At 37.9% G+C, this 14,037-nt stretch overlaps 1 protein-coding gene across 2 annotated transcripts in view; it reads right to left on the bottom strand.

Annotated features, from left to right (window-relative positions):
- The window catches only part of Tfec (transcription factor EC), a 74,300-nt gene that overhangs the window by 15,942 nt on the left and 44,321 nt on the right, over positions 1-14,037 (bottom strand). For both annotated transcript variants that reach the window (XM_050145930.1, XM_050145931.1), the window contains 2 exons: positions 5,200-5,314; positions 3,966-4,022 (listed from right to left, as the gene is read on the bottom strand). In XM_050145930.1, the coding sequence (XP_050001887.1) occupies positions 3,966-4,022; positions 5,200-5,314 (172 nt within the window). The remainder of the gene's footprint in view (positions 1-3,965; positions 4,023-5,199; positions 5,315-14,037) is intronic.

Here is a 14,037-nt window from a genome sequence, read left to right as displayed (position 1 = left end):
TCTCCCAGGCAGCTGCAACCCACGATGGACTTAGGCTAGAATCTTTCCGGTAAGCGCACCTTGGGGTGCTTACAAACATCATTAGAAATGGGCTAGACCAGGTGCGAGAATTAGCCTGTAAGGGCTAGAGTTCATGGGTCAAGCAGTTCTTTAAATGAATACAGTTTGTGTGTTGTTATTTCGGGCATAAGCTAGCCAAGCGGCCGGGGTGTTGGGGACGCAGCCCCGCCGCTCTTATTTCAACACTATAAATTCATTATTTATAGCAATTTTGTGTATATAGGAACAATTCACTGTTGGCAATATAATGAGTTTCCTATATTGGTCCTATATAATATTTTTGCTGTAGATTATATGTATAAAGTATTCAGGGAAATTTGTGCAAAAAAAAGGCCACAAAAAAAGAAAAGTATACTTCAAAAACATTGTAAAATAGCTAAATAGTGCCTGCTTGAGAACTGAGATCTGCTGCATGCGAAGAAGAAAGTGACTAACAAAGACCATTTGCCTTCCCAAATCCTTCTCTGCAAAGCCAGGGGCTATTAGTGAGCTTCATCTTTGGGGTCAACACATTCAAATCAGAGTATAGTCAATCACTGAGCTTGACTGCCTCTTCACTAACCATTGTTCTTTGTACATGACTTACAGGGCAGCTAAATATTTCTACATAAATAAACAAAAGTAAAACTGAGAGAAAAACATGTATGCTTTTCAGAGAGAACTCGAGACAATTTTGTGTCCACATACTTTATCTATCACCAATGAAACCTGCAACACCAATGAAGCAAGTTCATGATTCAATCTCAAAATACATTAGTTTTAAGTTTGTTCAAAGTATTTTACCTAGCTCCACATTGTGCGTACTTTCAAAAACTACTTTCTTCTTCTTAGATTCTGTATATAACATTTTAAATGAGCAATTACAGCTTCAGTTGCTCTTGAATAAACAAGTTATCTGTACATTGCAAAATTTCACTAATCATTACGATTTTGGCATATTCTGTCAAGACTAATCCCTAAATCCACTGGCATTCTACTGGCATTCAGTAGACTACTTTTGCATTCTCTGGCCGCACAGACACCAGGGAAGACCAAGACCAAGAGAATCCTATTGAATGGCACTCTGACTAACTTGCACAAGAAATTTCCTCTTTCACTCCAAGGCTCATTTCCAGGCCCAGGACAAGCTATGGCCTAAATTCTCCTCTCCTGAGGGAATGAGCTTCCACCTTTAACTCTGCATAATCAAAGGGTTACATATGTTTGGAGCAGAGTGGTAACTCAGGTTCAAATCTGATAGCATAAAATAGAAAGACACAAGAAATATGTTGCAAGTTAAAGGCTTGCATCAATATTGCCAGACCAAACCCAGAGATCCTGAGAATTTCAATTCACTCTTGGCTTTCCAGGTTTTAATAAAGATTTAACATTTTCAAATTTGATTTTTGACTTTTACATGTTTAGGCAGCAGATAAAGGCAACCTCCTTTGTAGTTTTGCAATGACTTCTCACGTTCTGTAGCTTTAACTGTTTTATATTTGTCATCTATAAAATACACAGCACTAAATTTTTAACATTGATTTACCACAAAATGAAATGACTTAGCATGAGAATCCAGTTACATAACACTTTGATAGGACAAATAGCAGACACCAATAATACTATCCATTAAAGGCCTGTTTTTTTTTCTTTAAAAAAAATAAACTGCCTACATAGAGAACAGAAGGAGAGACAAGGGCAGTAACTTCACGGGACCTATGGCTCCCCAGTATAGTAACTAATAGAACCAATCATCAGCTCTGCCCACTCATGCTCCCCCTTACCTCACATTCTAAATCAAAGTTGTCTGCAATGCCCTTGAGAACTAAAGGAACCCAAAGGTTATGGGTCAAAAGAGTTGGAACAAGGCCCAGCGCTGCTCACTGTCAGTTAACTGTTACCAGTCTGATGTGGCAGTTTCAAGAAAAACTGGGAAGGCAATAAGAAGTGGGGAGGGTTTCACATGTTCATACAGAATGGATTTCAGTCCATTGCACATAAGAAAATTGCTGGTTTGACTTGCGGCTTTACTCTTTCATTTTCCTTGCTACTCTTTCTCTGTTGAGACTTGTGTCTTGGAACAAAGCTGCTTCGCACTCAATTAGTGGAAGTCCCTTGAAATAGTGAATCTCTTAAGACAAGACTGAGCACTGTAAACCCCGGCCTTGCTGCTAATCTACCTCTCTCAGCTGCATTTCCCCAGGTCCTATGACTGGTTATCTGAGTCAAAATGACCTAAAGAAGGCACAAAGAATTCAACATTATGACATAAGCCATGCCTTTCAGTTAATGTATCAATGAAAAGGAATATACCCAAGAGATGCCCTATCATATTACAAAAGCATTTGTTCAACTATGTTCATAGCAGCATTATTTGTAATAGCCAGAGCCTGGAAACAACCTAGATGCCCTTCAATGGAAGAATGGATGAAGAAAGTGTGGAATATATACATATTAGAGTACTACTCAGTGGTAAAAAATCAATGACTTCTCGAATTTTGCATGCAAATGGATGGAAATAGAAAACACTATCCTGAGTGAGGTAACCCAGACCCTAAAAGATGAACATGGGATGTACTCACTCATAATTGGTTTCTAGCCATAAATAAAGGACATTGAGCCTATAATTCGTGATCCTAGAGAAGCTAAATAAGAAGGTGAACCCAAAGAAAAACATATAGTTACCCTCCTGGATACTGGAAGTAGAAAAGATTGCCGGGCAAAAATTGGGATCTTGGGGGTGGGGTGGGATGGGGGCAAGGGGAAATGGGGAGAAAAAAGTGAGAAGGGGAGGATGGGAAGAGCTTGGGGGAATGGGATGGTTGGGATAAAGGAAGGGTGGTTATGAAAGCAGGAAAGAATATATCTTAATTAAGGGAGCCATTTTAGAGTTGGCAAGAGACTTCACTCTAAAGAGATTCCCAGGTGTCCAGGGAGATATCTCCAGCTAGTTCCTTGGGCAGCTGAGGAGAGGGAACCTGGAATGGCCCTATCCTATAGCCATACTGATGAATATCTTGCATAACACCATAGAACCTTCATCTGGCGGTGGATGGAGATAGAGACAGAGACCCACATTGGAGCACCGGACTGAGCTCCCAAGGTCCAAATGAGGAGCAGAAGGAGGGAGAACATGAGCAAAGAAGTCAGGACCACGAGGGGTGCACCCACCCACTGAGACGGTGGGGCTGATCTACTGGGAGCTCACCAAGGCCAGCTGGACTGGGACTGAAAAAAAGCATGGGATAAAACCGGACTCTCTGAACATGGCGAACAATGAGGGCTGATGAGAAGCCAAGGACAATGGCACTGGGTTTTGATCCTATTGCATGTACTGGCTTTGTGGGAGCCTAGCCTGTTTGGATGCTCACCTTCCTAGACCTGGATGGATGGGGGAGGACCTTGGACTTCCCACAGGGCAGGGAACCCTGACTGCTCTTCAGACTAGAAAGGGAAGGGGAGAGGATTGGGGGGAGGGGGAGGGAAATTGGAGCCTGGGAGGAGGTGGAAATTTTTTTCAATAAAAAAAAGGGAGGAGCAAGTTGATACTGAAAAATGAGAATGTGTACTTGTTTCTGACAGCATGAAGTACACTTTATAGCCAGTTGCTTCTTTAAATCTATGAGCTGGTGAATCACAACACTGCTCAAATATAACCAAATGCACTCATCTCAGTCAAGCACTCCCTGCCCAAGAAAGGAGGGTAAAGAGACTGTTCAGCTTGCCTCATTTCATGAAAATGCCAAACTTTTTCAAAAGTTCTCAAGGTTTCCATGTCTAAAATCAGCTCAAGTTGCTAAGCATGGACAATTAATTTCAATAATCCAATTTCAAGCAGCAATGGTACGACAGCAACAGACAACTTTACTCTGCATGTATTTCCTCTTGTATTAATTTTGTCTGAAGAAAAAAGAAAACATACTCACTGAGGTTGTGGTTGTCCTTTTTCTGTCTCTCTTTCGCCAAAGCTCTAGTGTCAGTTTCTGAACAAAAGAAACAGTTGAAACAGAGTTCAGTTCTGCTCTGAAGCCTTTCCCTGCAATGTTCAGAAACACTGGGTAGGAAAAGAGGATTTCCTGTTCTAGAATACTGCAATAATATGCTTGATGTCATATGAAGAAATTTAGGGCAGGAGATGATTCAGTAAAAGACAATGGCAAAGTCTTGAAGACCTGGAGAAGCAAAAACCTTATCTGTTTTTATAGCTTTTCATTTTAAAGTCATGTGGTCAATTATCAGACTTATGGTCTCAGGCTCTTCACCTGGAAAATTGAATACATTACAACAGCTACCTGATAAACAATGGAAGGGTTTTATAGGCATGTTGCATGAAAACGCTAAACTATTCAGTAATGTCTATCATTATTTCTATATTTTTGAGATTCAGAAATTAACTTTGTGTCATCCAAAATATTTATGATTGCTACGTCAAAGGAATTGAAACTAGCTATATATCTCAGATGTGCATGTCAAAAACATCTTAGCACTCAGGAAATAACAAAGTTCGCTGCAGGCTGGACTTGATGGCCATCGACTCTGAAAAGTGTCCAAAATAATTCTGACTCCATGGTCTTCATAACATGGGTAGCTCCTTCACCATTATCAGCATCCATTGGGATTACGATACCAATAGAATGTTAAGGGAATGTCCTTGGTGGCTCTAAGAGCTACTTCTATTGTGCTGTCTATAGGACCTTCTGGAGAGGTGCACGCAGTTACAAAGCAAGACTGTTTGTCAATTTACAGCATTTTCACACCCCGGGCTAATACCAGCTTTGGAATGTATTGTCTAGCCTAGTCACACGTCACAGACTGTACTCTGCATGGTTTCCAGAGTGACTCATAAGAGACTCTGAGTCACAACAATTGGCTAAGCTTCTCCTGGATCCTTAGGTCAAGAAGATGGAATCAAACTTTTAAAGTTTGAAAGGAGCATATGAGCAGCTCCTAAAATACCAAACCCATTCAACTAAAATGTGAATGATATCAACCTATTGTTTAGTGACATTAAGAAATGATAGATCTACTCTCAACACTTACCTCTCCCTTTTAACTATTTTAACCGTACTTTAAGAAACTATTCAGCATGACACTATGTCATTCACATATATGCAACTCATAAAAAGTTAAAAGGCTAAACTTTTTAAAAATCAGCATTACCTGCAATTTCCTTTTTCATGGGCAAGATGTTTGGACAGGAAGCATTCATTAGATTTGTGTTAACTGGAGAAATTCCCTGCTCATCAGGGTAAACATCCAAAATACTACCAGATAACTTAAAGGAAAAAGAGAAAAGATCAACTAATTAATGCCACTATAGACATACATATATTTATGTATACCTTAAATTCCTCATTTTAAAGTCATCACTTTGTAATGATCATGACAATAGAAATAATTAGTTTTAAACAGAAAATATACATTTACTACTGTAGTGATATTGTGTTTGTGTTTTAACAAATAAAGCTTGCCTAAAAGATCAGAGTGCAGAGCTAAGCCACTAGAGGCCACCTTTAATCCCAACGCCCAAAAGTCACAGGCCTTTAATCCTAGCAAGAGAGGTAGAGACAGGAAGGGATATGGCTGGACAGAGAGGAATATAGGCAGCAGGAGACAGGAGTTCAGTGCAGTCTGAAGTTTGGTGGAGACAGATGCAGTCTAAGTTGCATTCTGAGTTGCAGTCTGCAGTCTGAGGTTGCAGTCTGAGGACAGGATCACACCTTTGGTCTGAGCATTGGTAGAGGTGACAGGTCTTTCTAGGGGCTGGCTACACTGCTTCTCTGATCTTTCAGATTTCATCCCCTAATATCTGACTCTGGGTTTTCATTATCAACAATTAGAAATTGTGATACAGATTACTTTTAAATACATTATGAAATTCATGTGGATAAGATATGCTGAAAATAGTATTTAGATTGCAACAAAAAGAGAGATCAGTTCATGCATGAAAGAAAATTCTGATGAATATTTACAAACCTATGGAGCCTTGAGCCGGATTACGACATGGTTGTAACTTAATACTATTAAAATATCTTTTTGAAAAAGCTGTACACTTCTTGGCAAATCTGGAAGTTTCTTGAAGACTGCAAGTGAAGTAAAATGGCAAAATTTTGGGGAGCTTCAGAATGCTGTCAGTAATTTCAGAATCTGGCCATCAAGAGGGATTTTAGGTTGTTAATGAAATGGGAAACTATGAATCCTTGAAGGCATACTTTCCCCACTGTACACTAATGTTCTAGATTGATATAAATAGCCCACCTGGTAACCAAGAGCATACTAAGACTAGTTTGCTCTTTTAAACATAGGCTCTGTCCAACTGTCAGCTCTGCAAAGCTTGCAGATCTTCTTGAGTACAATTTCTTAGAAACCTAATGTGCTTTAAATACAATTCAAAATTATATTGTTTCATTACTCAAACTGTACGTATCGATCATGCAAAAAGATTCAATTTAAATAATATTCAAATATTAAGTAAATATCCAATATTTCAGGGAACAGTTACATTTACAACATAAGATTTAAAATAATAAAATATTTCTATTTTAAATATCTTTGTTATATTTCTGGGCAGTAAAGCAAAGGTTGAATAAGAAGCAGTTGTTTTCCCTTAAGGCCTATGGAAATATATGTATATGTAATAGGGGATGATTTTATATATATATATATATATATATATATATATATATATATATGTGTGTGTGTGTGTGTGTGTATGTATATGTGTGTGTATAATCAAACACAGCTATGTCAAAATTATTGCAGAGAATATAACTCTCCATTCTACTTATTGTGAAATTCCAGTTCAACCTGAGTTACTATTTCAAGATTTAAAAAATCAATTTTGCAATCGACATGAAGAAATTACTTAGGCTGAAATTAATTTTCAGGGGAACAAGTTGTTTTAGTGTATTAAATAAATGCGTATTTCTAAGTAAAATCAACTACAAAATGAAGTTTAAATGACCTAATACATAAATCTATGTTCCTATCAAGAAGTACATTCTAGCCTGCTTTTGTCTCTACAGCATATATTTTAGTATACTGCTATCTTCATCGTTAACTTTATTAGAAAGCCTCATCTTTAATTTATCCAGCTTATACTTTACTTATAGTCACCTAAATTGATTTTCGCACTGCTCAGGACCAACCCAGGGCCTGAAACATGTTACACACATACATGCTCTATCATGAGCTTCACTCTTGACCCTACAAACCCATTATTTTAAAACGTGTTTTTATTTTACAGATTTTAGATGTGGAGTATTTAAGCACTTATTCTTTTCCAATTTACTCTTTTAGAAACAAACAAAGGTTGACTAAATTAGAAAGATGATGCATGTGACTCTCTGGCAAATATAATTAGGAGGTGTTCCACAATACAGACCATTTCCCCAAGGTGTGCATCATCTCAACAGAGCTTTAAACATACACATTCTCATGGTCGCATTTGAGTAACTTGTTTGTTATGAACCAAGGCGTCTCCACCTGAAGGGTACATTTCCACTGTGCCTTTGAGAAATATAGTGGACGTGCTGAACAAAAAGACAGGGAGTGGAGGGGAAGGAACTCGGGAAAGGGCACTTTGCCTCTGAAGAGCTTGAATTCAGATGGATTTCAATGTAGACTGGGAAATTGCAGAAATGTTAAAGAAGAAAAGGATCTCTAGTCCATGTACTGTAACAATGGAGAGAGAGGCTCCTAACCACCGGGTCCACAGTACCTGCTCAGATAGTACTCGCTGCATTAGCCCATAGAAAGAGAACAGGGTTGCGACAATGAATCTAATCCTGCCAAACTCTAGCTAGGTTATGTCATCCCCTGAACTCGGCTATGGTCTAATTTATGCCTTAAATCCGTACCTTCCCTACTATGCTGTAGGAACTGTTCTGTTTCATGCAAATGGTTATTCACATTTTGAATATCATTAGACAGTTGAGTTTCAAAGTGTGTAACACACTTCAGGTCATCTAAGGAGAATTCTCTCCATAAAAACTTGTGCAAATGCAACGGTAGTAAACACGGAATGCTTGCATAGCCATGGGAAAGCTCTTACAAAGCTAATGTGCTTCTACCTTTGCCAGAGGTTTGCATTACTTCAGTAACAAGGCCCATGTCTTTGTGGGTTGGCAAGCAAATGGACAGGTACTTCGTGAAGATGCTTTTATTCTTGTGAAGAAAAGGCAGGCTGATTTCTCATCAAGGCAATACATTGACATGACAGTGAATGAACATATTGTTACCAAACCAAATAAAAATAAATAATTTATCTTAAAATCCATTTAAAGAGACCAAGAATACATCTTTGTGAGAGGATGTGACTCTCTGGTAGAGAAAGAACATTTCTGAGAAGCTGCTCAGCGATGAGCAGTGAGTGACTATGATGTATGATATCTAGATTTTAGTCACATCTGGATCCAGCCTTCATAAGTGATAGAGCCTTTCAAAGCACTCAGTATTTCTTAGGGGCTAGGGGGTATTCACAGGTCAAAATAGCAAAACACCTAAGGAAAGTGACTATTTTGAGAAAAAATAAATGATTATAAAAATGGCCAATAACACAACTAAGAATTAAGTATAAAGTAAAAGTGAATGAGTTTTTTAAACATGAGTGAAAATAATTATACATACCTTTTTATCTCAACCTTGAGGCTACGAGCATATGAAACTATTATAATAATATTCCTAAGCACACAGCATTAAGTTTACGCCCCCTCCAAAAATATCAAATCAAAATTGGGTTGTTAGAGAAGTAAGAAGGATCTGGGAGGAGTTGGGAAAAAGAAAATATAATGATCATAATATATAATTTAAATTTTTAATGAGTTAATTACAAGAAACATTTACTGCAAGTACCTAAAAGGAAAAGCTATTTAAAGATGTGTTTCAAAGATGGAAATAAAATTGATCAAGTATCTCAGAAAAGTGATTGTGGAATGTAAGGAAAAGGTGATGGTAGAGACTGAGACCGAAGACAAGAAAAAAATTGTCCCAGTCTTCACAGTCACAGCCCGAGTGAATTGGGGTAGCAAGGAAGTGCTTAGAAATTATTATGGGAATACAATTTTTAAAAATTGTTTATGCACATAGATGTTTTGCCTAAGGTATATATGGCACCAAATGAGTGCCTAGTGCCTGTGGATGCCGGAAGAGGGTATCAGATCTTCTGGGATTGGGAATCCAGACAGTTGTGAATGCCACATGGGTAATGAGAATTGAATCTAAAGCCTCTGGATGAGCAGCCAGTATTCTTAACTTCTGAGTCACCTCTCTAGAACAAGGGAATATGCTTTCAGAATTCTCTAGAGGAACAGAAATTACAGAATGGTGTGTGTGCCTGCGTGTGTATGTGTCTGTGTTTATGGGGTTTATTAGAATGGCTTACAGGCCGTGGTCCAGCTAGTCAAACAATGGCTGTATACCAACAGAAGGTCCAAGAATCCAGCAGTTGCTTAGTCCATGAGGGTGGACATTGCAGCTGGTCTTTGGTATGTGCCAGAATCTCAAAGAAGTAGGCTCTAATCCAGTGAAGAAGTAGACTCGGTAGTGAGAGTAAGGTCAGGTAGGTGAAGAGGAAGAGCTTCCCTTTCCCATGTCTTTTTAATGGGCTTCCATAAGAATGCATTTCTCAGATTAACGATGCATCTCCCCACCTTAAAGATCTACATTAAAGATGTATCATTCCGCAAAAGAGCCAGATTAAAATAGGGTCTTCTACTTCAAATGATTTAGTTAAGAAAAAAAAAATCCCTCATACATGTTCCTAGCCACTGATCTTAGTTAATTTCCAGTGTAGTCAAACTGGCAACAAAAACAGCCATCACATATATGAATAATAATTATCAATGTCAGACAGTCACTCCATCTAAAATCTAAACTGATTAAGAGATGATCAATAGATATAAGTAGCTCCCAAGAGACAGCTAGTAAAAGATACACAAATTGAACAGAAAAAAAAATGAAGTCAGATACACCAGCAGATTATAACTGTAAGGGAACTGACATAGTTATACTAATATCAGAGAAAGCGGGCTTTCAAATTAGCAACTTTATTGATGACTATGATGGTTAGTATTGGTGGTCAACTGAACAGGACCTAGAATCACCTTGAAGGTGAACCTCTGGACATCATCTGTGTGAAACGTATGATAACTGAAGTCGGAAACCCCTTGTAATTGTGGGTGATAGCATTAGTTAGGGTCTTAACTGCACGTAACTGTGACTGAAAATATACTATAGCCAGCTTCTTCAAGCTGCTAGTGCCATGACACCCCACTTTGATGAACTGTGCCCCTAAACTGTGCACTAAAACTTAACTTTATTTCCTTTAACTGTGGCTGTTAATTATTTGTCCCAATAAAGAAGTATATGATTGCGGTACATTGAATGGAATTGGTCTCATAACCTCTAGAGAGTGATACTATCAGGAGGTGTGGTCTTGGTGGAGGAAGTGTGTCAACTTCCTGTTGCCTCTGAGTTAAGATGTAAGGACTTTCAGCTTCAGCACCATATCTGCCTGCATGCTACCATGCTCCCCACCATGATGATAATTGACTGACCCTCTGAACTGTGAGCCTCCTAAATTTAAATATTTTCTTTATAAGAGTTGTCATGGTATCTCTTTACAGCAATAGTAAACCCTAACAAAGACAATAACTGATAAAAAAAAAACGAGTGACTACATAAAAAAGTGAATAAAAAACTAATTATAAGCATTTATGCACTTATTGAAAGCCACACCAAATATGTAAAGAATGTTAAAATCTACAGATGTTAATAACCTAACATCAGAGTGAAAGATTTCTACACATCCCTTTTAATTTTTGAAAAGTCAAACAGACAAAATAATGAAGACTGCTACAAAAGATTTGAATTAAAGTAATAGTGTGACCTCATAGATAATATGTTTAAGGTACTTGCAAAAATACAGAACACATGATTTTCTCAAATGTCTTTGAAATATTCAAACATTGTATATTTAGCCAAAGGAAAATTTCAACACAAAGTCTATATAGTACCTGATTTGGAAATTTTTTAAAGTTGTTGGCAACTCAAGAGCAAAAATGAATTTGAGATGGCATCTTATGCTTGTCAGAATGGCTAAGTTCAAAAACACAAATGACAGCTCATGCTGCTGAGGATGTGGAGCAAAGGGTACACTCCTCCACTGCTGGTGGGAGTGCAGACTCGTACAGCCACTTTGGAAATCACTATAGTTGTTTCTCAGAAAACTAGGCATTAATTTACCTCAATACCCAGATGAACCACTCCTAGATTGCTCAATCTTACCATAAAGACACTTGCTCAACTATGTTTATAGCAGTTTTATTCATAACAGCAAGAACCTGGCAACAACCTAGATGTCCCTCAACCAAAGAATGGATCTTTTAAAATGTGGCACATTTACACAATGGAGTATTACCCAAGAGTTAAAAATAATGATACCATGAAATTTTCAGGCAAATGAATAGAAGCAGAAAAATATCATTTTGAATGAGATAACTCAGACCCAGAGAGACAATCATGGTTTGTACACACTTATAAGTAGATATTAACAGTAAAGTAAAAGATAGTCATGCTCCACAGACCAAGAGAATCTAAGTAACAAGAAGGACTTAAAGGGAGATGCAAGGATCTCCCTGGGAAGGGGAAATAGAATAGATTCCACAGGAGGGCTGGGGATGAAAGTGCTTGGGAAGAGCAGGGATTGGATAGGGAGGAGAGGGAGAAAATATTGAGTGAAACAACTGGAATTGAGGTTGAACCTAGCACAATGAAAACTCCATTGAATCTACTAGAGTAACACTAACAAAGACACCTAGCAATGGGGGACATGGAGCCTGAACGAGTCATTTCTGTAACCAGGCAATGCCTCAAGAGGAAGGACTGAGTTACTAACCCAGCCACAAAGCCTTCTATGAACAATTTGTCCTACCTGCAGAGAGTCCTAGGATCAGAACCTAGCAAAACTGTCATCAAAAAGACCAGCATGTTCACCCAGCAACTGATGGGAGTAGGTGCAGAGTCCCACAGCAAACATTAGGAGGAGGCTGCGAGTCCTGACAGTGAGGAGGAACGATCTGAGGAACCAGAGAGGTCAGGGACACTATGAGAATATGGCCCACAAAATCAATGGGTTAGGACTCATGAGGGCTCTCAGAGATCAGGGAGCCTATAGGGGTCTGACCTAAGTCTTCTGTGTATGTATGTATATATGTATGTATATATACATATATATTATAACTGAGTAGCTTGGTGTTCTTATGAGACTCCTAATGGTGGGAGAGGGAGCTATCTCTGACTCTTTTGCCTACTTTGAGGCCCTTTCCCTCCTACTGGGCTGCTTTGTCCAGTCTTGATGTAATGGTATGCACTTGGTCTTATTATAGCTTGTTTGGTTGATGTTCCTGGGAGGCCTGCTCTTCTCTGAGGGGATAAAAAAGGGCATGGAGTGAGGCAGAGGGATGATGGGAGGAGAGAGACTGGGGTGAAGGGATGGAATAGAAACTGTGGTCAGGATGTAATATATGAGAAAAGAATATATATATATATATATATATATATATATATATATATAGAGAGAGAGAGAGAGAGAGAGAGAGAGAAGAAATCATGCTGAAATTTAACAATTGAAAAAACAAAAACACACATAAAGTAATTTTTAGCACAAGAAAAAACTAAAGAAAAAGCCTCAGACTTAAATAACAATCCAACAAAAATAGATTAAGGTTGAAATTAGATAAACTATTCAAGAGAGCAGAAGAAAAATATAATCAAATAATAAAATAACAGCAGATCATTAAAAATTAACAGTACTATCATGTTTCTATAAGACTGATTAAATAGAGAAAGAAGATAAAATAAATATCCAAATAAACAGAGTATACAACTAGGCAGTAAGTTTGCATGGTGGCACAAATGTTATAGAAGTAACCAACCATGTTTTGCTTAAATTTAATGTCCACTCCATGAGCAGAGGAACCAATACACTGTCCTGCTAAAAAGCCAATAAAAAGGCGGAGACTTGACAGGTCATAGACCAATAACTCTTAATGAGATATTGCTATTCCATATAGCAGATCATCACTCTGCTCTCATCAGAGAAGCTGCATCTTGCAGTATATGGTTTTAATAAAGAGAACCACACAGTACAATGTGCAGAGAGTAAGAGACTTTGGATACTCAGTCCTAAGTAGGAATGTTATTACAAAACCCCTAACTTCAAGGTTTAAGTATCTATGAAGAAGAAGAGGTAGTAAGATTTAAGAGCTGGAGATGGTAAATAACTCCAAGGAAACAGTAAATTAGAGACACAAGATAACTGACACACATGTGAATTCTGAGAGACGATGACAACATGGCAAGACCTGCACAGATTCAAACTACAGAGTCACTGCACTGCAAATAAAAAGTGGACACAAAATCCCATCCTTAACCTAGAATCTATTTGTAATCAATACCTGGGAAAGACAAAACCATTTGTTTCCAATAGAGTGTCAATGAATAAATCTATCATACTCCAAGACAGAATACAGACCCAGGAGACGATGGCCAAAACAAAACAAATTCCATGCTCTGTAGGGTTTTTGTTTTGTTTTGTTTTTCATTTGTTTTTTGTTTTATTAATGTTGGAGTTTTATGTTTGTTGATTTGTAGAGATATTTAGTGTTTTGTTTTGTTTTTTTTCAGTTTCTGTCTTTTAATTCTCACTTTTTGTTGTTTTTCATTTTTGAGACAGAGAAACCAGGAAGATGAGTGGAATGGATGAAAGGATACTGAGATGAGTTGGGGGAGGGGAAACATTAAAACATTAAGCAGAGCCCAGCGGTGGTGGCTCATGCCTTTAATCCCAGCACTCAGAAGGCAGAGGCCAGCCTGGTCTACAGAGCTAGTTCCAGGACAGGAACCAAAAGCTACGGAGAAACCCTGTCTCAAAAATCAAAAAAAAAAAAAAAAAAAAAAAAAAAAAAAAAAAAAAAAAAAAAAAAAAAAAAAAAAAAA

The sequence above is a fragment of the Alexandromys fortis genome, unplaced genomic scaffold, assembly GCF_014885135.2.
Source record: "Alexandromys fortis isolate MF-2015 unplaced genomic scaffold, M_Fortis_MF-2015_v1.1 scaffold_34, whole genome shotgun sequence".
Lineage (NCBI taxonomy): Eukaryota > Metazoa > Chordata > Mammalia > Rodentia > Cricetidae > Alexandromys > Alexandromys fortis.
This window is presented reverse-complemented; position numbering and strand designations above follow the sequence as displayed.